This window comes from Phyllosticta capitalensis (genome assembly GCF_038381095.1).
Source record: "Phyllosticta capitalensis strain CBS 128856 chromosome Unknown BKA78scaffold_11, whole genome shotgun sequence".
Taxonomy (NCBI): domain Eukaryota; kingdom Fungi; phylum Ascomycota; class Dothideomycetes; order Botryosphaeriales; family Phyllostictaceae; genus Phyllosticta; species Phyllosticta capitalensis.
Genome location: NW_027117449.1, coordinates 1,232,629 through 1,253,334, shown reverse-complemented (window position 1 = coordinate 1,253,334; position 20,706 = coordinate 1,232,629). Strand labels below are relative to the sequence as shown.

The 20,706-nt window shown below is 55.9% G+C and overlaps 10 protein-coding genes across 10 annotated transcripts; 6 read left to right on the top strand and 4 right to left on the bottom strand.

Annotated features, from left to right (window-relative positions):
• Positions 1 to 3: 3 nt before the first annotated feature.
• Positions 4 to 1,196, top strand: BKA78DRAFT_325538 (uncharacterized protein). The gene has a single exon (XM_066889367.1). It carries the CDS (start codon positions 34 to 36, stop codon positions 946 to 948), a length of 915 nt encoding a protein of 304 aa, XP_066739921.1. The 5' UTR covers positions 4 to 33; the 3' UTR covers positions 949 to 1,196.
• BKA78DRAFT_325536 (uncharacterized protein) lies at positions 1,197 to 3,278 on the bottom strand. The gene is made up of 4 exons (XM_066889366.1): positions 3,135 to 3,278; positions 3,024 to 3,078; positions 1,422 to 2,967; positions 1,197 to 1,373 (listed from the first exon to the last, which is right to left on the bottom strand). Exons 1-4 carry the CDS (start codon positions 3,212 to 3,214, stop codon positions 1,366 to 1,368), a joined length of 1,689 nt encoding a protein of 562 aa, XP_066739920.1. The 5' UTR covers positions 3,215 to 3,278; the 3' UTR covers positions 1,197 to 1,365.
• Positions 3,279 to 3,631: 353 nt separating this feature from the next.
• On the top strand, positions 3,632 to 6,290 carry BKA78DRAFT_257525 (minichromosome maintenance protein MCM; the record flags this gene model as incomplete). Its single annotated transcript, XM_066885195.1, has 3 exons — positions 3,632 to 3,740; positions 3,791 to 5,988; positions 6,042 to 6,290. The coding sequence occupies 3 exons, from the start codon at positions 3,632 to 3,634 to the stop codon at positions 6,288 to 6,290; spliced, it is 2,556 nt and encodes an 851-aa protein (XP_066739919.1).
• A 680-nt stretch (positions 6,291 to 6,970) lies between these two features.
• Positions 6,971 to 8,102, bottom strand: BKA78DRAFT_44045 (uncharacterized protein). Its single transcript, XM_066893191.1, has 2 exons — positions 7,365 to 8,102; positions 6,971 to 7,294 (listed from the first exon to the last, which is right to left on the bottom strand). The coding sequence occupies exons 1-2, from the start codon at positions 7,783 to 7,785 to the stop codon at positions 7,107 to 7,109; spliced, it is 609 nt and encodes a 202-aa protein (XP_066739918.1). The 5' UTR covers positions 7,786 to 8,102; the 3' UTR covers positions 6,971 to 7,106.
• A 317-nt stretch (positions 8,103 to 8,419) lies between these two features.
• BKA78DRAFT_299527 (uncharacterized protein) lies at positions 8,420 to 8,878 on the top strand (the record flags this gene model as incomplete). Its single annotated transcript, XM_066887065.1, has 1 exon — positions 8,420 to 8,878. One exon carries the CDS (start codon positions 8,420 to 8,422, stop codon positions 8,876 to 8,878), a length of 459 nt encoding a protein of 152 aa, XP_066739917.1.
• Positions 8,879 to 11,493: 2,615 nt separating this feature from the next.
• BKA78DRAFT_299526 (uncharacterized protein) lies at positions 11,494 to 12,159 on the bottom strand (the record flags this gene model as incomplete). Its single annotated transcript, XM_066887064.1, has 1 exon — positions 11,494 to 12,159. One exon carries the CDS (start codon positions 12,157 to 12,159, stop codon positions 11,494 to 11,496), a length of 666 nt encoding a protein of 221 aa, XP_066739916.1.
• A 1,431-nt stretch (positions 12,160 to 13,590) lies between these two features.
• Positions 13,591 to 15,755, bottom strand: BKA78DRAFT_43944 (uncharacterized protein). The gene is made up of 3 exons (XM_066893190.1): positions 15,560 to 15,755; positions 14,673 to 15,387; positions 13,591 to 14,623 (listed from the first exon to the last, which is right to left on the bottom strand). Exons 2-3 carry the CDS (start codon positions 15,264 to 15,266, stop codon positions 13,799 to 13,801), a joined length of 1,419 nt encoding a protein of 472 aa, XP_066739915.1. The 5' UTR covers positions 15,267 to 15,387; positions 15,560 to 15,755; the 3' UTR covers positions 13,591 to 13,798.
• Positions 15,756 to 15,924: 169 nt separating this feature from the next.
• On the top strand, positions 15,925 to 16,759 carry BKA78DRAFT_43884 (uncharacterized protein). Its single transcript, XM_066893188.1, has 2 exons — positions 15,925 to 16,271; positions 16,321 to 16,759. The coding sequence occupies exons 1-2, from the start codon at positions 16,038 to 16,040 to the stop codon at positions 16,642 to 16,644; spliced, it is 558 nt and encodes a 185-aa protein (XP_066739914.1). The 5' UTR covers positions 15,925 to 16,037; the 3' UTR covers positions 16,645 to 16,759.
• A 696-nt stretch (positions 16,760 to 17,455) lies between these two features.
• BKA78DRAFT_257633 (uncharacterized protein) lies at positions 17,456 to 18,445 on the top strand (the record flags this gene model as incomplete). Its single annotated transcript, XM_066885205.1, has 1 exon — positions 17,456 to 18,445. One exon carries the CDS (start codon positions 17,456 to 17,458, stop codon positions 18,443 to 18,445), a length of 990 nt encoding a protein of 329 aa, XP_066739913.1.
• Positions 18,446 to 19,162: 717 nt separating this feature from the next.
• On the top strand, positions 19,163 to 20,093 carry BKA78DRAFT_43876 (uncharacterized protein). Its single transcript, XM_066893186.1, has one exon. The coding sequence runs from the start codon at positions 19,246 to 19,248 to the stop codon at positions 19,993 to 19,995; it is 750 nt and encodes a 249-aa protein (XP_066739912.1). The 5' UTR covers positions 19,163 to 19,245; the 3' UTR covers positions 19,996 to 20,093.
• The last annotated feature ends 613 nt before the right edge of the window (positions 20,094 to 20,706 follow it).

Here is a 20,706-nt window from a genome sequence, read left to right as displayed (position 1 = left end):
ATCACAACCACCATCGCCATTACAACTACCAGCATGACTGACATCCCTGTCGCCCGTTGCGAAGGTCGCAAGACCAGGTCCATGACGCGGGCCTCGCTGTCAGCCACACGCCAGCAAAGTACCCCTGGCAATAATTATGTCCCCCGCGTCGCCATCCACTTCCTGGAGCCGTCACAAGCCCACCCCCAGCAACAGTCGCCCTTGTGGGGAAAGCTCCCCGCCGAGATCCGCAATCAGATTTTCGAACTCGCCGTCTCGCAGCACTTCGACGAAACGCGGGAATATCCCGTGGGCAGCTACTACAGAAGGCCAGGCTACACGCACACCTTCAAAGCGTGCACCGCGCTGCTCCAAACGTGCCGTCTGGCGTGGCTCGAGGCCCACTCGATCCCCATGCGCAGCGCGACGATTCCCATCTGGGAGCACCAGGAGCGCGGTCCGCCCAAGTGGCTGCGGCCGTATAACTACTCGCGCATCATGCTCTGGGGAGGACGCGGACACTCGAGCTCTCTGACAGCCGCAAATCGGCTCGACTTGGACCACGTGCACTTTTTCACGCAGCTCGTCTATCTCGAAGACGGCAGCCCCAATCGCCTCTTCAGAAAGCGCCACTTCAATCCTCGCCGCGTCACCATCACCATCCGCCATACCGACTGGTGGAATTGGGAGGATGACCATGACCTGGACTTGTCAGACTTTGACTTATTTCTGCCCAATACGACGGAGCAGCTGGTCATTGAGTTTGAGACCATTGTTCGCAAGAAGCCCCAGCTTGACCCCATCGTTGCCCACTGGCGCGGCAAGACCTTCAAGCGCATGGACGACGCCGTCTTCTCTACTGTCGGTGAGCCAACCGAGTACCGCTGGAGCGGCGAGCTCGATGATTACGGTCCGCAAGACTATGTCGTTGTTGTCGTGACGTGGAAACCGGCTCAAACCCGAAGGTGAGGGCTTGGCTTGAGCAACAAGGTCCGATATTCTTTGCTTCCTTTGTACAGGAAGAGGAGTATTGTTGGTTGAATGGTATGTCTTGAAAAGCAAATTTGACGTGATGTCGTGGAGCAGCAGTCGCATATTTGGTGTTTTGGGCCCACTCTACTTGGATAATGGAGTCGTCGGGTTTCGGCCGTCATCTGATGTACAGGATAGCATTTTAAATTCTTTCAATTTGAGAGAGGTGAAATTGAATCAAAGAATACATCGTGATTGCTTAGAGAGTGGTAAAGATACTAAGAATTAAAGTCTTGCACGAACCAAAGGTATTCAACGCCATCTCCCCTTTTGACCAGCAGCCGCGCCGCCCTTGGTATCTCGTCTCATTAATTAACAAGCCATGATCGGGTAGCCGTCGCTCGCGTCAGCACCTCAGTAGCCTACAAAAATGTTAGCAGAGTATTTTCAACGTTTTGTGTCCCACTTACCACTCTGCTCTTTCCTCCCGCCGTTGGCGCCGTCCCCTTGCCCCCCGTCCTCTTCCCCGTTCCCACCTGAACCACTCCCGCTTCCACTGCCGGCAGCAGCATCTCCTCTCGCGGCCATGATACCCTCCGCATCACCTCTCAACCCCTCAAAGTAGCGCTTGATATCCTCGGCGCCAACGGCGGTGCCGCTCTCTGCAAACGGCTTCAAAAAGTCCTTGACCTTGTCTTTGAGGTGGTTGTAGACCATGACGCCTTCGATGGCTCGCACGCGATCCATGTTGCTGAGCGCTGCCTCGCCCTTGTCGAGCAGGCTGCGCGACCCGACCGATCCCTGGCCTTGTCTTGCTGCATTGGCTCCGTCATCCCCTGCGGCTGATGATGCCGACGATAGTGGCGGCTCGTAGACGTCTTCCTCTTCCAATAGGTACGCATGCGGTGCTAGCAGCGGGAAGCATGTCCGGCAGTGGCAGAGCTTCTCACGGAAATCTCCTTTCACGAAGAGTGAGAGCTTGCCCGCTGGCGCCGGTGGAAGCGAATTGTAGTAGCACGAATCGGCGGCTGGCTTCGGATCGATTTCTGTCACTGGCGCTGGCTCTTGGGAGTGGCGTTGGCGCTTGGGAGCGTCGGATGGGATGTCATCCTCGTCGTCAGAGGCTTTGCGCTTTTTGCTATCCTGATCGGAGGGAATTTCCGACGCGGGTGCAATTGTTCCTGGAGTGTCTGCTTGTTTGTTTTCGGCCCCGCAGGTTGTGTTGGTCGAGTTTGGCTTGTAGTACACGGGTGCGAGAAATCCATCTGTGCCCGCATAACGCTTGATCCATGGGAATGCCTCGACGCACTTGTAGCAAATGAAATGCTCAAAGTCATCCTCGTGTGGAAATCCTGGGGGAGTTGGAGGCTCGTCTTCGACGTCATTTTCAGCATCTGCATTGTTCTCGGCACCGTGACCATTGGTGTTGGATGGCACTGATTCTCCAGCCTCTGCGGGGGTAGAATCATTGATGTTTGTAACTTCTTCTTTTGCCGCCGTTGGTGCTGCCGAATCCTTGTTGTCACTGGCTTTGCCGTCTTTCTTGTACCAATCACGTGGCAATCCCACGATACATTCCGGATGCCACCAATCCTCACCACAACCACCGTCCTCAACCGTGCCTAGCCCCATGCATTGAAACATGGTCCCCTTTTCCTCATATGCATTGTAGTCTTGTCCACACCCACAAAAGCGGTTCCGGTAGTTGTGGTCGTAGTGGTTGGCCGGCTCAGGGCTTGCCCCCCGCACGTCGCCCTTCAAACCCGTCTCTTCGTTGATGCGCAGGCTGCATGGATGGTCCGACTGGATGCGTGTCGTGCCGCAGTCGCAGACGAAATTGCGCTTGGCGAACAGCTCAACCAGCGTGTGGTCGCCATGACAGGAGACGTGGCAAGAGTAGCACACACCAGCGGGAGTATAGGCTTCGTTGGGGTCGGCTGCGGGAGGATTGCAGGTCAAGCAGGACCACAGCTTCTGGCGCAAAGGACCAAGCGGGCGTGAACAGGTGTCGAATTGCTTTGCGGCATCAGCAGGCGAGTATCCAGTGGCGACGCAGACAATGGAAGACATACGTAGGGGAGAACTTCGCGCGCATCGGCCTCGAGCTGTAATTGACTGTTTATGAAGCTGGTGACATTTAGCGTCCGTCCGTGTATGGTCGAGCTGAATGCGACGCGACTCACTCTTGAGCTGTCTGCGAATTCACAGATACCTGCGACATACTGTTGGACCGGCCGGGCTTTGGAACAGCAGAATCTGCCATGATGGATTGCGATGGCTAGTGAACGGGATAATTGGCGCAGAAAAAGTCGGCGAGTGCAATGATCGGTCGCTGTGAGATTGTCGTGGTGGAACGGCGCATTGGCGATAGCGTGTGGCCACGACTTTTTCGGCGCTAAAGCATGTAATTAACGCGACACGACGCGACGCGTTTTCGCGTCGAGTGCCGCTGATTCTTCGAGCCCGCGCGTGGCCTTGCACACTCCACTCCACCCACTCTCCGCTCACCAGCACTTCCACGACCCGGCCTCCCATTGCTTCACTCTGATTACCTGCTATTTGACATATATTCTCTTTCACAACATTCAATGAGGTTAGCAAACCACGTTCCAGACACCCGCACAAGCACCTGCAATCCGGGCTTTGCTGACAGCTTCAAAGTTCACCGTTGCGCTCCAACATGTCTTCCGCGAACCGCGGCACTGGCACCCCAAGGGCCAATCGCCGCAAGCGTTCTCGCGAGCCCGATGATGACGTCCCATCTTCTTCGGCCATTCCGCCCTCAAGCCGTGAGTAAACAGCCGAAACGACAGCGGACGATTACTTACGCTGCCTGTAGCCCCTGCCTCTTCACCGCCCGTTTTCCCGCAGGACGTCGAGGAAGACGACCTTGATCAACAGGATGAGGATTTGATTGGCGATATTGATGATGCCGACGAGTTGGCTGAAGAGGAGGACGGCATTGATCTCTTTGCCGACAACTTCGAAAGAGACTATGGCAGCCGCGCGAACGAGGTCTACGCCGGACAAGACATTGACGATGACGAATACGATGACATGGACATGGCCGAGCGCAGGCAACTAGAAGCCCGATTGAACCGCCGCGACCGCGAGCTGGCCCGCCAACGCCAGATGCCGGCGGCCTATTTTGACGACGACGGAGATGACATTGCTGCTCTCAGAAGGCAGCCCCGCCGCCGCAGGCACCGTTACGATGAAGACCAGGATGATATGGATATTGATGCAAATCTCGACGAAGAGGAGCTGTCCCTCGAGGCGCTTGCTGATATCAAGGCCTCAAACTTGACGGATTGGATCGCTCAGCCGGCAGTTCACCGAACAATTGTGCGCGAGTTTAGGTCTTTCTTGACCGAGTACACTGACGAGCACGGCACGTCTGTCTACGGAAACCGCATCCGCACCCTTGGTGAAGTCAACGCAGAATCTCTCGAGATTGATTACGACCACCTTTCATCAAACAGGGCCACTCTGGCCTACTTCCTCGCCAACGCGCCCGCAGAGATTCTCAAGATCTTTGATCAGGTCGCCATGGAGGTCACGCTTCTCCACTATCCCGACTACGAGCGCATTCACTCGGAAATCCATGTTCGTTTCACGGGCTTGCCCATCCGGTACACTCTCCGCCAACTCCGTCAAAGCCATCTTGACTGCCTGGTCCGCGTCACTGGCGTCGTGACTCGCCGAAGCGGTGTGTTCCCGCAGCTCAAATACGTAAAATTTGACTGCACCAAGTGTGGCATGACCCTTGGACCCTTCCCTCAGGATTCCAGTGTCGAGGTCAAGATCTCATTCTGTCAATTCTGCCAGTCCAAGGGCCCCTTCAACTTGAACGCGGAGCAGACTGTCTACCGTAACTACCAAAAGCTCACCCTGCAGGAATCTCCTGGCACCGTTCCGGCCGGCAGACTGCCACGCCACCGCGAGGTCATCTTGCTTTGGGACTTGATCGATTCTTGCAAGCCTGGTGAAGAGGTCGAGGTGACTGGTGTCTACCGCAACAACTACGATCCCCAACTCAACAACAAGAACGGATTCCCCGTCTTCGCCACAATCATCGAGGCCAACCACATTGCGAAATCTCATGACCAGCTGGCTGGTTTCCGTCTTACCGAGGAGGATGAGCGTCAAATTCGCGCTCTTTCTCGTGAAGGCGACATTGTCGACAAAATTGTCAAGTCCATCGCGCCCAGCATCTACGGGCACACTGACATCAAGACGGCTGTTGCATTGTCCCTGTTTGGTGGCGTCAGCAAGGTCGCTCAGGGCAAACATGCCATCCGTGGTGACATCAACGTCTTGCTGCTTGGTGATCCTGGTACAGCCAAATCGCAGATTCTAAAGTATGTTGAGAAGACTGCGCATCGTGCTGTCTTCGCCACTGGTCAAGGAGCCAGTGCTGTCGGTCTTACGGCTAGCGTGCGCCGTGATCCGATGACCAGCGAGTGGACGCTCGAGGGTGGCGCCATGGTGCTTGCTGACAGGGGAACCTGCTTGATTGACGAGTTTGACAAGATGAACGACCAAGACCGTACCTCTATCCACGAAGCCATGGAGCAACAGACCATTTCCATCTCCAAGGCCGGCATTGTCACTACGCTTCAAGCGCGCTGTGCCATTATTGCAGCTGCCAATCCCATTGGTGGCCGCTACAACGGCACGATTCCCTTCAGCCAGAACGTCGAGCTGACGGAACCTATCTTGTCGCGTTTCGACATTCTCTGTGTAGTCAGGGACACTGTCGATCCGGCGGAGGATGAGCGCCTTGCCAACTTTGTCGTCAACTCTCACGGCCGCGCACATCCCATGAACGCTGCGGAGAACCCCGACTCCATGGCAGTCGATGAACAGGAGCAAACCCAAGAGGGTGAAATCCCGCAAGAGTTGCTCAGGAAGTACATTTTGTACGCGCGGGAGAGGTGCTCCCCTAAGCTGTACCAAATTGACCAAGACAAGGTCGCACGTCTTTTTGCCGACATGCGTCGCGAGTCTTTGGCCACTGGTGCCTATCCCATCACTGTAAGTCCTCAAAAGATACAATCTAATCTCGTCTGTACTAACTCGCTCCCCAGGTCCGTCATCTGGAAGCCATTATGCGTATCAGCGAATCATTTGCCAAGATGCGTCTGTCCGAGTACTGCAGCGGCCAGGACATTGACCGCGCCATTGCCGTCGCAGTCGACTCATTTGTTGGCTCCCAAAAGGTCAGCTGCAAGAAGGCACTTGCTCGGGCGTTTGCAAAGTACACGCTGGCCAGGCCTGGCGCAGTCCGGAACCCCAGCACGAACACCAGCCAGCGCGGCGTTCGCGTGAACGCTTAGTGTCGGAAATGAACGCTTCAAGGGCTGTTCGTGACCCAATCGACGCTAGAGCATTTCTTTTGGGCAAATTGATGATACCAATGTCGGGTGAAAGGTGTCTGGAGTACGCGGCGCAGTATGAGGGCAATGTCTCTTTTCTTTCTTCCATGAAATACAGTCCATCGAGCTACGGTCCAAATGGCAAGGCCATCTTAGCAGCAATCAGAAAGCTTTCCTATTCGTTCTGACACATCTCTCGCTTTCTTCTACAAGTTCTCGATCTCCCAACCAAGAGCCCCTCGAGGCAAAATTTGTCGACTCCCAAGCAGACTCGATTCCACTGCCATTTGAAGAATGCCATGACAAAAGGCATTATTGTGTGAGATGACCAATCGACTCTGATGTCAAGCGAGGTATGTCCGAACTCGTCTCTCATCGGCACCTTGACGCTGTGACGACAGACGCCGCCGGTGAGAGCTCCCTCCACACTGCCCCTCTGAACCATAGGTGATAAGATTTTCTTGCAACGCTCCTTGCAAGTCGCAAAGATCCACGGGCTTTGCATTGAATTCCATACCCACAACCTCCACGCCAAAGATCCACCTCCGAGTTCCCCGGCGACAGGGAGAAGACCAACCAATGGCGACCCACATGTTCGAGGCGCAGATCGCTCTTCCGTTCATGCTTCGCACGCACCAGCGCATCGCGCAAATCCACCCGCTTCCTGCCCTGTGAGAGCCCTGCGCCCAACTCGCAACGTCGCATCGCCGGCCAACCCGAGACATGTTCCTTCGCCACGAGAGCTGACGAGTCGCCGCTGCGGCTGCCGCGCCAGTTTCAGACAGTTTCATTTTTGCGTCGTTGCTGCAAAGTCGAACGGGCCATCAATCTGCTCGTATTCATTCCAGTCCCCCCTGCACAAAATTTTTGGCAAACAAGTCGCCCTTGTGCATGCAATTCACATCCCATGAATGATGAATGCACATTCTCTTGATCGCGGTCCAGACTCTGGCTCGAATGGCGATCTACTTTCCATCAATCCACATGACGCCATCGGGCATGTTTGTTCACGAAAATAGAACTGTGTCGACGAACCAGAGGACCGGAGAATTCTGGACTTTGAGAAGGGGAGGAGTCTCTGACGTACCGCCTGCTGTCGACACACTTCCTCTGTGGTACCTGCAAGACTGCAGACGAGTTCTTGCCCTGAGCCGCCAAGTTGCGTCACGTCTACCAACTGGGCAAGTGTTGTGGTGCCTACCCACACCTGTTCTTGTAATCCACCAGCCAGCCGTTGCATCCTCACTCCACAGGTACGACATAGCACATGTTTCCCAACGGCCTCGACCTCGGACACCAGCCAGCCACCACAGCATTTCCATTGGCCAGCTCCCAGCAACAACCGACCAGTGAACCGGTCAACCGTCGTCGTCGTTTGCTGGTGGAGAACAGAATCGTGTTTTGCATGCCCGCAGTACTGCCAGGTACGCGCGCCCACTGGTTGGTCGGACATCATGGAGGAGATGATGTACGGATACGAACGACCCCGCGAGGATCCGATTGATTGATTGACCGGTCGTCGGGTCGGTCACGGTCGCTCCCAGCACATCATTTTTGGAAGTGTCCAGTGTGAGTTGGACCAAACGTTCGTCACGTCGCTTTGTACCCTTCCACGCACCATGATAATTTCCCAAATTCCAAATCCCTCTCATACTTCGGTTCGTTATTCTCGCGGTACGTTCTACTGACCGGCAACTTGGATTATTGTGGCCTGCTGTCACCGTGGCAATTGTAATCCCATGACCGGAAGGGCAGTCTGCCTTTTGCCCCCTTTGAGCTGCTTTTTTTTTTTTTTTTTTTTTGGTCGGCTTTCTGCGTGCCATGGCCTGCCCAGCCAGCAAGTCGCTCCGTCTCTTGCCCTCTCCACCATGTCCAGCCGCTTGGCCTTTCTCTGCCATCATTCTGTGCCGCAAATCTGGCCTCGTGGGCCTCCTCCCATTCCTATACCGGTACATACCAGTAACTAGTGGGCAAGAAAACTCTCGGCTCTCGGCAATCAGAAGCGCGCTCACGCATATCCGCGCGTCTCTGGCCGTTCGTCCGTCCTCTCAGTAGTTGCCGTCCCTTCCATTCGTCCAAGTGGTGGATGGATGCGTGGGGTGGACTACTGGTGGGGTACGGAGGAGAGTGGAGCACTTGACAGACCGGCCTGGTCTGGACGCCTGGTTCGTGTCGTTGGTCGTATCGTCGACTCGTCGACGGGCTGTGCTGTGCTCGTTGTTGCTCGCTCGCTCGTGTGCGTTAGGAGAGCGCGCGGCGGGCCTCCTGCGAGAAACGGACTTGGCAGGTTCGTGGGCCGGACGCGTGGTAATTTGTGCTTGACGCTATTTTTGTCTGTGTTGCCTGGGGTTTCATTCGTGCGTGGTTTGAGTCGAACGTCGCTGGGTGATCGTTTGGTGGAGTCAGACAGGATGAAAGAGGTAATGGGCTCAGGAGAAGAAGAAGAAGAAGAAGAAGAAGAAGAAGAAGAAGAAGAAGAAGAAGAAGAAGAAGAAGAAGAAGAAGAAGAAGAAGAAGAAGAAGAAGAAGAAGAAGAAGAAGAAGAATAAAAATTGAGCGAGCATTAAGACACGCGCCAGATGACAAGGGGAAATAAGTCCAAGGTTATTGTGCGCGGATGTTGGCAAGATATGAGCATCTCTGAGCCAGGAATAAGAATAATCTGGAATCCAGTGTTTGGAAAAAGAGACTAGGAGGGCGTCGAATTCACCTCACAGAAACTACCGACAAGTAAACCCTGAGGTCTTCTCAAGCTTATTCTCACCTCAAAAATTCCATCACTCTGCTCTCACGCAACTGATTGGTACCATAGGAGAAATCTACCTACATCTCTGGCAAGATAGAGGACACGATCCAACTCCGTAAAGTAGTCAGACACCAAGAGCCGGCGCACTCAGACAGTGGCTTGCCAGCGACTGGCCACGTCGTCTCGACCACATCTCACTGCCCGGTGACAGAGGACCAGTCTCAACGCCCGACTGACTGCAAAAGGACGAGACACTGGACGGAATTCGACGCCTGTGTCTGCACGAATTGAACAAGTCGATCAGCTTGGCCCGTGACCAGCGCCAGTAGTCAGCCTATTGTTGGCGCTGGCTGAGGGCGCTGCGATCAAAATCTGAGTTTCTTGTTACATGTTTTGAGTCATCAGAAACAGAGGAGCTTGGCTTCTTTGTCCAGGGGGAATCGAAAAACTAAGTAACCCCCTTATTCATGCCAAGGGGGTCATCGGTTGACCTGAACTGTATCAGATAAACTCCATCAGCGTCGTCAGGGGACGAATCTCCGTCTTACGAATACCTGGATTGCTCAGGTCAGGCCGAATGCGAGACCACGAGAGAGCCCCCTGTCTTGCTCCATCGACCTGTTTTTAGGCACCGTGGCTTCCCGGCGTTTCTCAACACTTCTTTGATCATTTGACATGGCGGAAAATTCGATCAAGTCACTCGACCGACGTCTCTCACCTCGAGGCGAGAGACAGAAAATTCAGAAAAAAATAAATCGAAGCGTCCAAAGGATCTCAAGAGACAAAAAAAGCAATCAAGCATCCCCCCATTCATCCATCGCGTGATCTACCACGCCCCTGCCAAAACGCCGACCTACCTCGTACAAGAATCCCCAAGTGTGCACCCCACCACCCATGACTATGACCCAACATAGATCCCGAAGGACCCGATAAGGCGACACGCCGCATTCGTACCTACATGCATACACGGAAGCCCGCATGCATGGTGGAGTGGGGGGGAAGGAGGACGGAAAGTTTGCGTCGCACATGCCCACGACCCGACCCGAGCAGTCGGGAAAAAGGAACGAAAAAGCAATTCTCTTTTCTCGAACGACGACCACACGCTCCGCCACGCCCGACACGCCACGCCACAGCCGTCTCGATCAAGCCGGGTGCAGAAGCAATGACAGATCGATGGGTCGAGTTCGGTGGAGAGATGGGCCAACAACGAGCGGCAAACGCGACGGACGTGGGACAAACGCTTTCTTGTCTCCTTTTTGTCGCCGTGTCGTCTGTTTGCGCCCGCGCTCGCTGTTTCGCAAGAAGCATGTGGGCGGGCACAGCGAGCGGGGCGAGAATGCGATGCCCGTCACGTCGAAGCTGGCTGTTCGCTGCATCAGAAACCCGCGGCGCGTGTCCATCTGCCTTTGCGCCCACCAGCCGCAAAACCGTCTCTCATCCCCGGCCTCGGAACCAAATCGACGGGAATGACGGGCGGCGAGTACCTGCAGACGGCTTCTTGATGACGAGGACGTTCACGAAGGCTATGACGATGTGTTGGTCGGATTTAGAAACAAACGCAGCAAGCGCGCAGGACGGGATGCATGACTGCAGTCTTGCTGAGCGTAGGTAGCCGGCCATTCGTGGGGATCCGGTGCCTGGCTGTAGGTCTGTCTGTCAGCCTGCCTGCCAGGTGCTGAGACGACAACGTCAAGCATGCCGTGTTTATACGCGCCTTCAGCGGCAGGTACGATGCAGGAGGCGGGACGTGGAAGTCAGGTACCGTACCCTCATCATCATCTGATTGCCCCTCCTGCCGTGGCTCTATGCACGACTCCCCGAGCAATGGCAGTCGGAATCTAGCCTGCTGCCTCACTGACTCGACCCGAATCGGGGGATGGATAGATGACCAGAGCCCAAGCGGAGGGACAGTGGTGTGCGCAGGTGGTAGCCAACTGGGTTGATCGACTGGGTTGGGTTGGAGCAGATCCAAGTTTCGAAGGGAAAGCAAGCATTGCCCCCGCGAGGATGCGGGTGCGGCCGCATCTGACACGATCTTGATCGGCAGGAAGATCGCTACCGAGCTGGAGGGGATGCGACGGACGTTGTTGTGGACGCATGGGCGCCATTGAGGGAGGTGTCGAGCCAGAGCTGAAAACGCTGACTCGTCGAGAAACGGGTCAATTCGCCGACGATGGTCGGCGTGGGATTTGGTCTCTTTACTAGAGGAGAAAAAGTTTTCTGTTTGTCTGTGTGCCTGGTAAGTGGTGTGCCGCTCAATTGGTAACTGACGACTAATCTCTTGCCTATCTTTCTTTCTCGCAGCTCCTGAATCCGCCTTTCAGTCACTTCCAAGGTGCTTTCCCAATTTCCCTTCTTGCCTGCTGCTTTCTGATATCATGGAAGCAGTACCTTCCTCCGTCCACATCACTCGAGATATCACTGCCAATTACAGGGCACATCCGTAGTAGCGCGCCGCTCCTTCTCTTCCCGCAATATCCCCCGAAGCAGTTGCGTGCATAATGACGGCTGCGAGCAGAAAGGAAAAGAGTCATTGAACTTCCAGACGAGTGGGTGCAGTCGATGAGATGGGAGATTGAGGGCAGGGCAAGACGACGAATCAATCCATCCACCAATCTTCCCACCCACACCAAACCCACCCGTTACCGCGCCGTTGGAACCGTTTTGTCTCAGCCCACCACCCTCGGCCAGCGAGATGCTCGTGCACACGACGCAGCTTGCTCCCGCGTACATATGCTCCAGGCCATCAAAATGCTTGATGATGGCGTGGCGTATTTCCTTTTCTTCCCAAGACGGAGGGCAGCTGGACGCCTGAAAGATTGACAACGGAAGGACGTACAGCGGGGAACGGGGAGGAGGAGGAGGAGGAGGAGGAGCGAGGGCAGCGTAAGAAGTAGAGACGAAGAAGAAAAAATCCGATATATGAGCTGCCGTCGCACACCCAGATGCAGGTGCACCTATGGGTTGCCCGTTACCACGCCGTTGGGACCGTTGGGGGTGTTGTCTCATGTGTGCGGTTGTCAATTCAGCCAGCCAGTGAACGGTGCTCGTGCGCAGCAGCAGTAGCCAGCTCTCTAGCTGCATCCAGTGAATGGGTGCTTTTTCTTAATATATGGGCGGGCAAGAGGAGCAGGAGATGCAGGGATTCCGGATGGGGGGCAGCGTCACATCAACGCAGAAAGCAGACGCAGACATGAAGAAGAAAATCCGATAGATGACTCGACCATTCCGTCGCCACAGCGTTGGGACTTTTGGCGCTGTGGTGCGTGTCAAGCGCTTGCGCACCCTTCTCCCGCGAAATTAATTGGTCTGCAGCCAGGTCCAGAGGCGGTAGACAAGCCGATAAAGATGCCCAGTTGGACGTCGCGTGCAGCTGCTGCCATTTAAGTTACCATGCTGTTGGCACTGTTGGAGACGTTGTGGTGGCGCTTGACTTTAGGAAGTACGTATCCGGAAGAGTCGAAGGGCTCGTCGATTTCGCCTATCGGAGAGGGCAAGGATGCCTCAGATTGATATGAGCAGCGGCCAGTAGAAGCCGGGGCAACAGGCGTCAAAGTCTTTGGGTGGATCGTAGGGACGGGGTTTGAAGTTGGTTGGAGCAATATCATGCAGCTGGCTACGGCAGGAGGTGAGTGAAACAGAAGGAAGACCTTCTGTATGTGTGAGAAAGATCAGGGTCATCACGTCACAGAAACTTGAGATCAATGAGTGGGAGCAAAGTCCTTTTGATTATCCGACTCCATGTACCATTGGCGCTACCAAGCACATACCAGCCAATTCATCCCACCCATCTCATCCCATCCATAGTAGCGCCCTGTACCCTCCCTGCCTCCTGAAGTCGCCTGACAAAAACAAAAACTGCAGATGAAAAATCTCCACCCACGCATGCCATCCTGCTGGTATCTAGAGACATGAATGAAGCTTGCCGCCAGCCCCCTCCTCCTCCGCTCTGTACGCAACCCGTGAATCCGGGATAATGGAGCGCAAGGCAAAGGGGAGCTGAGCCAGCAGCAAAAGGAAAAAAGTGCAAGGAAATTCAAGTCAAAGTGTGCAGTGCCGGAGCTCGTGATCAAAGTGCAAGGAAACGCAAGGGGCAATGGTGCCAGAGTCTGAAAGGAACACTCCAAGCCAGCCAGCCAGTAGTAGTGTGTGAATAGCAAAACCCAGAAGACGAAACCTTTGAACCCCGTCCAGAAAGTCAAGTCTCTTTTTTGTGACCACCGGCGCCAATGGAAATGCACTTGGGGCTCACCAAGTGCTGGTATTGGTGAGGGAGACAAGAAACGAAATCGAAAGAGAAAGTCCATCACCGATGGAAGCGATCATGACAATGATCACTCCACGAATGCGGGATTAAAGAGGTTGATTTTTCCGCCGCCTTGCCCCAACCAGCAGCAATGCAAAACGCCTCCGATCCTCATGGCGCCAAGAAACTCCGACTGACAAAAGAAAGAGCTGTGGAGCTGTCGTTGCATCCGACAGCGCCGTTGGTGGTTGGGCAGCGTCGAAATGAACGCAAAGGATTGGTGCTAGCCTTGCGCGTTCTAGACGGCTGATTGCCGCGCCAGGGGGATAACCGGTTTGGGGAATAATCATTCAGTTCATTAAAACAAGTCGTAAAGGTGCTCGAGTGTCGGCGAAACGAGAACGAGGGTGGCCCGTGGCCCAGCACGTGTCGTGTGTGGTCGATGCGCAACGCTGTGAGGCTGCGCCAACGCCGCTCTCAGATTGCCTGTCCGATCCTGGACTCGTAAGCCATTCGGTGGCGCTTCATCTGCTCCGCGTCGAATGGCTCCGCAACACTGCCGTGGCGGCTGGCCAACGATGTGCCACTCATGTTGCGCTCCTTGAAGTCGCGCGCAATGGTCGAAAGCGAGCGCATCTTGCGGAGACCCTTGGACTTTTCCTTGTCGCCAGCCTCGTCATCGTCGTGGTTCTTCTTCCTGGCGATGCGAGACACGGCGTTGCGGATTCTTTGCGCCCTGGGGGTCTTGGGCTCGCTGAAGTCGAATTGGCTCATGGTTTGGCTCATCTCCTGCTTGTAGAAGCTGCTGGCCGAACTCTGGCTGCCGCTCGTGGACGGGCGCTTCGACGAGTTGGAAGCGAAGCTGACGCCCGAGTCAACCTTGCGGCCTTTGCGCGAGTAGATCTCCTGGGAGGATTCGTCAGGAGTGCTGGGCAGAATCTCCTGCTCCTGTTCGCGTGGCTTTTGTGGGGCGTGCGCGTCGAGATCTGCTCTCGACTGGATGTTGTCGGAAATCTCGAGTAGGCGGTCGACCCTCCACAGGTACTTGGAAAGTATGTGGGCCACGCATGCCCATCCGTCTTGCTCGCCAGGGCGAGCCCACTCCACGATCAGCCTGTCGAGATCTTGCACATGGTTGGGGTAGGTGTTGATGGACTTGAAGAAGTTGACGCGCTGAGACTGAACGATTTCGGGGGTAATTCCGTCGGGAACATTGCATGGGATTGGTGGCCACAGAGTGTTGAGCATGGCCATGCAGTTGTGCTTGTCGAAAGAGGTAAACTTGATTTCGTTGATAAGAATCTAGGCGATGTTAGCGCTTTGAAAAGCCGTGCTGCCATTTGGTACTAACCCAAACGCGGAGGTTGACATAGAGCCAGGCGTAAAGCTCATCGGCGGCCTTTTCGTGCTTGTTGACATCGTTGAAAATCTTGATGACAGCTTCATCGCGCGAGACCTTTTCCTCAATCGACTCCCAGGTGTCCAAGTCGATGCGGCACCACATGTCCTTGATCGACTTGTGGCGGCGCATGTCCACGTCCTTGAGGTAGTCGAGGGCGGTCAGAGCTTGCGAGAAGTTGACAGACTTAAGCTGCTTGGTGCCAAAGGTCTCCTTGACAAACTTCTTGACGAAAACATAGGGAAGCGAGGTCCTCTGGAGCGGCAATTGGGCGATTTCGGTCTGGAGGGTGCTCTGGAATTGGCCTTCGGCGCTGTTCTCCGGGACTCTGCCCAACGGTTGGCCACGGGAAGCGCAGTTGAGGATATACATGGTGCGGAGCGGCAGGTCTTTGCCGCCAGCTTGGGAGAAGATGTGCTCCAAGAGGCGGACATCTTGCCTTCGCTTTTCGGTCATGGAGAGTTCAGAAGCGGTACGGGCGTGGTGTTGTTGCTGAGGGAGCATTGTGGGCTCCACTTGGGGAATGGTACTTGGTGGTGCGGTCATGGCGTTGACGGAGCAGTAGAGCGGAAGGGTGGCAGAAGCCTAGTACATAAGGTTGTAGGAAAGGTCCAGGTTGTTGATGTTTTTTCTTCTTTGCAGATGGACAGGTGACAGGTCCCCGAATCTGGCGAGGCATCAGCCGATAAGTCCCATGGGGGCCCGGAGTGGGAAAAAAGAAACGAGGGAAACGGGGTGATGTTCGGCGGTGATATGGCGTCACGGGAGGGAGGGATACCGCTGCGCGGAGGGTTCGCGCGTCAATGCGGAGGCTGGGGGAGGTTTGCATTAGGACTTACGCTGTGGGATGATGCTGGTCTCGCGGAAGTGGATGGCGGAGCCGTTGTTAGGCCAGCAATGTGAGAGGTGTTGACGTCGGCGGAACGAGTGACGGCGACGAGGAGATGGGACGAAGTTGAGGATGTGGAGGTGGTGGAGAGAGAGAACCAGGTCGACGCGAAATGGTCGAGGACTTGTGCATGTTAAGAAAGAGGCTGATCGTCCAGCCCATGTCAGTTCAGTTGGTGGGCAGTCGGCCGGACCCCGCGGGCGCCGCACGCCCCCTGCCTGCCGGTGACCCTTGTCGTGCCCTTGGCCTTGGGCCACACCCACAGGCCACGCCCACAGCCCACACCACACAGCCCAGAGGCCCCAGCCCAGAACACTCGACAGGCCTCCCATCTCATCGCTTTTTCTCGGGGAGCCATTCCGCCGCTCCATCATCCAAATCCTTCCCGCCCCGGTCAGCACTCAACCACTTCGAACCTCTACAGGCACATGTCATGCCGTGTAGCTCAATATTCCCTCAGCCGCCCGACGCTTACCGATGCTCTCTCACAGTACCTCCTACCTGCTAGCTGCAGCCCATCCGCAGTCCGCTCCATCCCCCCCAGACCCCCTAATTTCCTCTTTCGGCAATCCTTTCGGACCACTTCTGATCAAACAAAACCAACATGGCCGTGCCACCGAGTCTCGGTCTTCGTCCTGATGCGCCGTTTGGACGATCAACAAGTGCGTGGCGACATTCGTGAAGCACATTATTTATTCATCGACACCGCAGGGTGACGCGTACGAACACTCCGCTGACCCCCTCGCCCAAGACGGCCATTTTCGTCCCGTCCAGTGCCCGATGCTGATGCAGCTGCAAGTGGAGCGCGCGCGGGAGGATTCGACGACTCGACTCGACATGGGCATGCACTTGTTTGAAGCTCCAGCCAAGCGCCGCGGCTCGCGGATGCGAAGCCTACTCCAGCTTGCCTCCCCACCTCTTCGTCATGTTCAGGGGACTTTGGCCATGGTCGTGGAGCGCGACTTTCACCGGCCACTTCGAGGCCACTGTGTCTGGGCGGCCACGAGGGCCAGGGACGAGCACCAGCCATCGTGAGCCCACTGCCGCTCCATGAGAACCTTGATGCGTGAGCGAAGTAACTCCGTACAACGTCATGCTATTGAAACTCGTCGCTCCCATCTCGTTGACTGCCAGCCGACTCGGTGCGCGCTGATTCGAGACGTGGTCGTCACTTTCCCAATGCGGGCTCGCTGTCGACCGGCACATCAGTATTGGGCGTCGATCGTTGGCGTCAGTCCAGGATCGTCTTGTTGTTTGACAGGCGCTAGCAAATGTTGACCACGGCGACGCAGTGTGCGGTCACGACAGCCTTCTGGCGACACTTTTGGTACGCTTCTGGGTCTTCCCCTGACGCTGACATGGCCCAACACCACCAATCGCCGACTTTGCGAGTCCGGCTGCAAGGACGCCACAGCGGGTGTGCCGCCCGGGGAACGATGGCCTTGGCGCTTCTCGTGGGCGTGGTGAATGTCAGCTTCTGCAAGTGAGGATTCTGTACTAGCTGGTGACTCGGCCGCAATCTCCATGTACCAACGGCATCACAGCTCCAATTTCTCGTCGACGCGAGCTGCTGGCCTGCCATGGCCATGGAACTGTGCGCTGGCGAGTCTATTGGCTGTGCCGCTCGCTTCTACGACTCATCTTTGCGTGACTCGAAGCTCGATGCTCTTCGACTTCATTTAACGACTATACGAACTCTCATCCCATCACATCCCATCCTCCGCTGGTAACGATACACGACTGCCCTCAACAAGTCGTGCCTCTGCCTCAGGTGCCGATTCTGCAGCAGTCGTCGGGTGCCGGCAGCCTTCTGCACGCGCCCACGCGAGCAATGAGACCTTACACCATGGCCGGAACCAGGCTCGAGTATTGCACCCTCGACGTCTTTACGCTCAAAAGATTTGCCGGCAATCCTTTGGCCATTGTCCAAGTTCCTGCGTCCGCCGAGCTAAGTCAAGAAGATAAGCAGATCGTCGCCCGCGAGTTCAACTACTCGGAGACCGTCTTTCTCCACGCCCAAGAACATGGCCGAGCCAACACCTGGAGGATCGACATTTTTCTGACCACGGCCGAGGTTCCATTCGCTGGCCACCCTACCATTGGTGCTGCGGTTCACGCCCTGTCCCGCTTGCCAGGGCCTGATAACGACAGACAGCTGGTCGAGGGAACGTTCATCACCAAGGCCGGCGAAATCCCAGTGAGCTACTACCCAAGCGATGGAGTCGCCACAGCGCGCATCCCTCACAATGTGCACATCCACGAGTGCGTACTCCCGAGGGCGCAGCTCTTCCAAATCCAGCCGTCCATTGCCGTGCTTGCCTCGTCCAAGATGCCGCGAGTGCCGTCAAGCTCTCCCGTTGTCTCAATTGTCAAAGGCATGACGTTTGGCCTCATCGAAGTTGACAGCTTGGCGACACTCAACGCGGTTGCCACCGGGAGCTTTTCCGTCGACGTGCCGCTCGACAGAGACTGGGACCAATCTTTTGTGGCGCTTTATTTTTACTTCCGGCAAGCCGATGCAAGCGACGGCACGCGGATGCTGCGGACGCGCATGGTCGAGGGCACCTTGGAGGACCCGGCCACTGGGTCCGCCGCCAGCGCGCTGGCTTGCTACTTGTCGCTGGTTGAAGGCGAAAGCGACGGCGGCCGAGGTGGAGGAGGAGGCGCTCCTGGTCAAACGCTCAAGTACCGCATTTCGCAGGGCGTCGAAATCGGCCGCAAGAGCGACATTGGCGTCGAGGTGACCATGGCTCCGTCCACCAATCCAAGGGCGGTTGAGACGGTTGTCCTTAGCGGGTCGGCGGTGCGCGTCATGGAGGGCAGTCTCAGCCTCTAGTCTCGCGCTACTACTGTGCTTGCATGGTAGCAGAGGGTAGCTTAAAAAGGTTGTCTAAAAGCATGTAAACAACCTCACATTGGACCCTCCCACAATCGAAAGCCTAAAAATAAAAATGGTCCAACTTTGCAGAATAATCGCGCCGTCTGATTGGCCTGTTGGCAACAAGAATAATATATTCAGCTATGCAGCTTTCTGCATCTCGCCTGGCCCTGCCTCTCTTGACTATTGGAAATTTTCCGTGGTCCCGCTGCTGCTTGCTTGCTTGCTGCTTATCGACGTACAGTAGAACCGGATACATGCATGCAGCAATTATTCTCGAGAGGCATGCGTGCGAGTGTGCTTGGTTGCTGCCGTCAGCCGACATCAGCAGCAATAATAATAGGCAAACGTACCAATAGCGACCAACGAGCGGCCCGGGTTTTTCTACTCCCTCGCCTGATGGACATGTCTGAGCCCATGAGCGTGCGTAAGGCACAAATTGATGAGCAGCATGGAGGGCAGCGACCCTTTTTTTTGCGCATTATTACTATTCTCTCGCTCCCCCATCTCCCACATACAAGAGCCATCCATGCAAGACAGCGCCAGGCGTCCAGCGCAAGCACCCAGCGCGAATCCGCCCGTGGGCCATAGGGCGATGGATGCCGGCATTTTATCCAAACGGAGGGTCCACTCTTTTCCCACGAGCGAACGATTCACATTGGCGCGCCTGACGGACCATCATTCTCGCGCGCGCGGCGGACGAACAACGACAACGACGTCGACGACCGACTCGCCGACGCGACAAGAATCTCGATGCCATGATCAACCGTTCAATTTTGTCTTGCCTTACGGCTTTGCTGACTATCTCTGTGGCGGCCGTTGGTCGCCAAGTCTGCGAACAGACTCGCAGCTTCCGCATTGGGAAGGGGATGGTACCGGTAGGTATTCAGGCACCGTGTACGACTTACGAGAGACGACGCCCAGAGCGCACACAAACCACCGTCGAGTCGTTGTTGAGGGTGGTCGGCGGCAGCACGCGGCGGCGCGAAAACCGCCCGCTCCCCCGTCCGTTCGCCGCTGCGCTGCGCTGTCGGGACCGAGAGAGGGTGCGAGAGCGCGAGAGTGCGAGGCGCGAGGGACTATGTAATGCTGGGAGCCACCAATTCAATCACCGAGCATCTCGCCTGTGGTTGCTGAGGTTGGATAGGGCGCTGCTGCTGCTGCTGCTCTCTGCACTTGTTGGTGTGATTGCCTCCCCTCCCCCCCTCTCTTCAATGCCAATCGAGAGTACATACTTATCGGTGTGTGTAGCTTACCGCCTGCGTGATGCTGCGCTACCTGGATATCTGTCCACCATCCACCTCATCCAGGAGCCGGAAGACGGTGAGAACGGCGTGGCGCTCGTTTATGCCATGTCATGCTCATGCGGCGGGAAGGGAAGGGACGGGGCGCAGGCGGGGGTGGATGATACAGCAAGCAAGCGAGGAAGCTCTCGCAAAGGGCAGCGAGAAAGGAAAAAAAAAAAAAAAAAAAAGGCGAAACCCGCTGACCGGGAATTTATTGACTGACTGCTGCTGGCTGCATGTGAGCTGACGTATGGCAAGATGTGAGGTCGGGAGTCGGTGAGAGGTCGATTGGCGGAGAGACGCAGGCGCTTAGAAGGTGAGGTTGGCGGTGCGGGCAGCGCGGGCAGCGGGTCGAGATTATTGCATCGCTGCTAGTGTACCTGCTTGTCGGATACGAACGAGATGGTCGAACTACTGTATGGAGATGTTCGCCACCCGCCGTGGTGGTTGGATTTTTCGTTGCTTTTTTCTGCCATCAGCTCGTCATCCGAAGAAGGCAGGAAGAGCTTGGAATCTCTGCATTTTTACTGGGAAAGCGCGATTGGTCCAAACGAGCAGTCTCTTTCTCTGCAAATCATTTGAATTTTTCCAGAAGACCATTTTTGTCTTTGATGAGCGTCGCAGACCGGTCGCGTAACAGCCCGATGACCGGATGGATGAGCTCATCCTGCTAGCACGCAAAAAGGGCTGAGAGAGGCGGACGGGCTGGAAAACGCAGACGGCGGGCATCAAACTCCAAACACTCGCGGAAACAAACACATCACCAACACAACGGTGATGATGATGCCTGGGCGAACCCCACACCCGCCGCGGACCTCAAGGTCGAGCGGAGCTGCGCTACCAGAGACGACGCGGTCGCCGTTGCGGTCGCGGCCGCTTGGGGAATTTGGAAAAACATGAGAGGACGGTGTGCTGTGGGCCGCCGGGGGCCAG

What these genes read in the sequence shown, in the direction of transcription:
- BKA78DRAFT_325538 (XM_066889367.1), top strand. Translation starts at nt 34, where the DNA reads ATGACTGACATCCCTGTCGCCCGTTGCGAAGGTCGCAAGACCAGGTCC.
- BKA78DRAFT_43944 (XM_066893190.1), bottom strand. Translation starts at nt 15,266, where the DNA reads ATGACCGCACCACCAAGTACCATTCCCCAAGTGGAGCCCACAATGCTC. An exon ending in ATGTCAACCTCCGCGTTTGG is followed by an intron (nt 14,624 to 14,672) that starts GTTAGTACCAAA and finishes AACATCGCCTAG; the next exon opens with ATTCTTATCAACGAAATCAA.
- BKA78DRAFT_325536 (XM_066889366.1), bottom strand. Translation starts at nt 3,214, where the DNA reads ATGGCAGATTCTGCTGTTCCAAAGCCCGGCCGGTCCAACAGTATGTCG. An exon ending in AATTCGCAGACAGCTCAAGA is followed by an intron (nt 3,079 to 3,134) that starts GTGAGTCGCGTC and finishes AAATGTCACCAG; the next exon opens with CTTCATAAACAGTCAATTAC. An exon ending in CGCGCGAAGTTCTCCCCTAC is followed by an intron (nt 2,968 to 3,023) that starts GTATGTCTTCCA and finishes GATGCCGCAAAG; the next exon opens with CAATTCGACACCTGTTCACG.
- BKA78DRAFT_43876 (XM_066893186.1), top strand. Translation starts at nt 19,246, where the DNA reads ATGATCAACCGTTCAATTTTGTCTTGCCTTACGGCTTTGCTGACTATC.
- BKA78DRAFT_43884 (XM_066893188.1), top strand. Translation starts at nt 16,038, where the DNA reads ATGTCATGCCGTGTAGCTCAATATTCCCTCAGCCGCCCGACGCTTACC. An exon ending in GCCGTTTGGACGATCAACAA is followed by an intron (nt 16,272 to 16,320) that starts GTGCGTGGCGAC and finishes TCGACACCGCAG; the next exon opens with GGTGACGCGTACGAACACTC.
- BKA78DRAFT_44045 (XM_066893191.1), bottom strand. Translation starts at nt 7,785, where the DNA reads ATGATGTCCGACCAACCAGTGGGCGCGCGTACCTGGCAGTACTGCGGG. An exon ending in CAGAATTCTCCGGTCCTCTG is followed by an intron (nt 7,295 to 7,364) that starts GTTCGTCGACAC and finishes GATGGAAAGTAG; the next exon opens with ATCGCCATTCGAGCCAGAGT.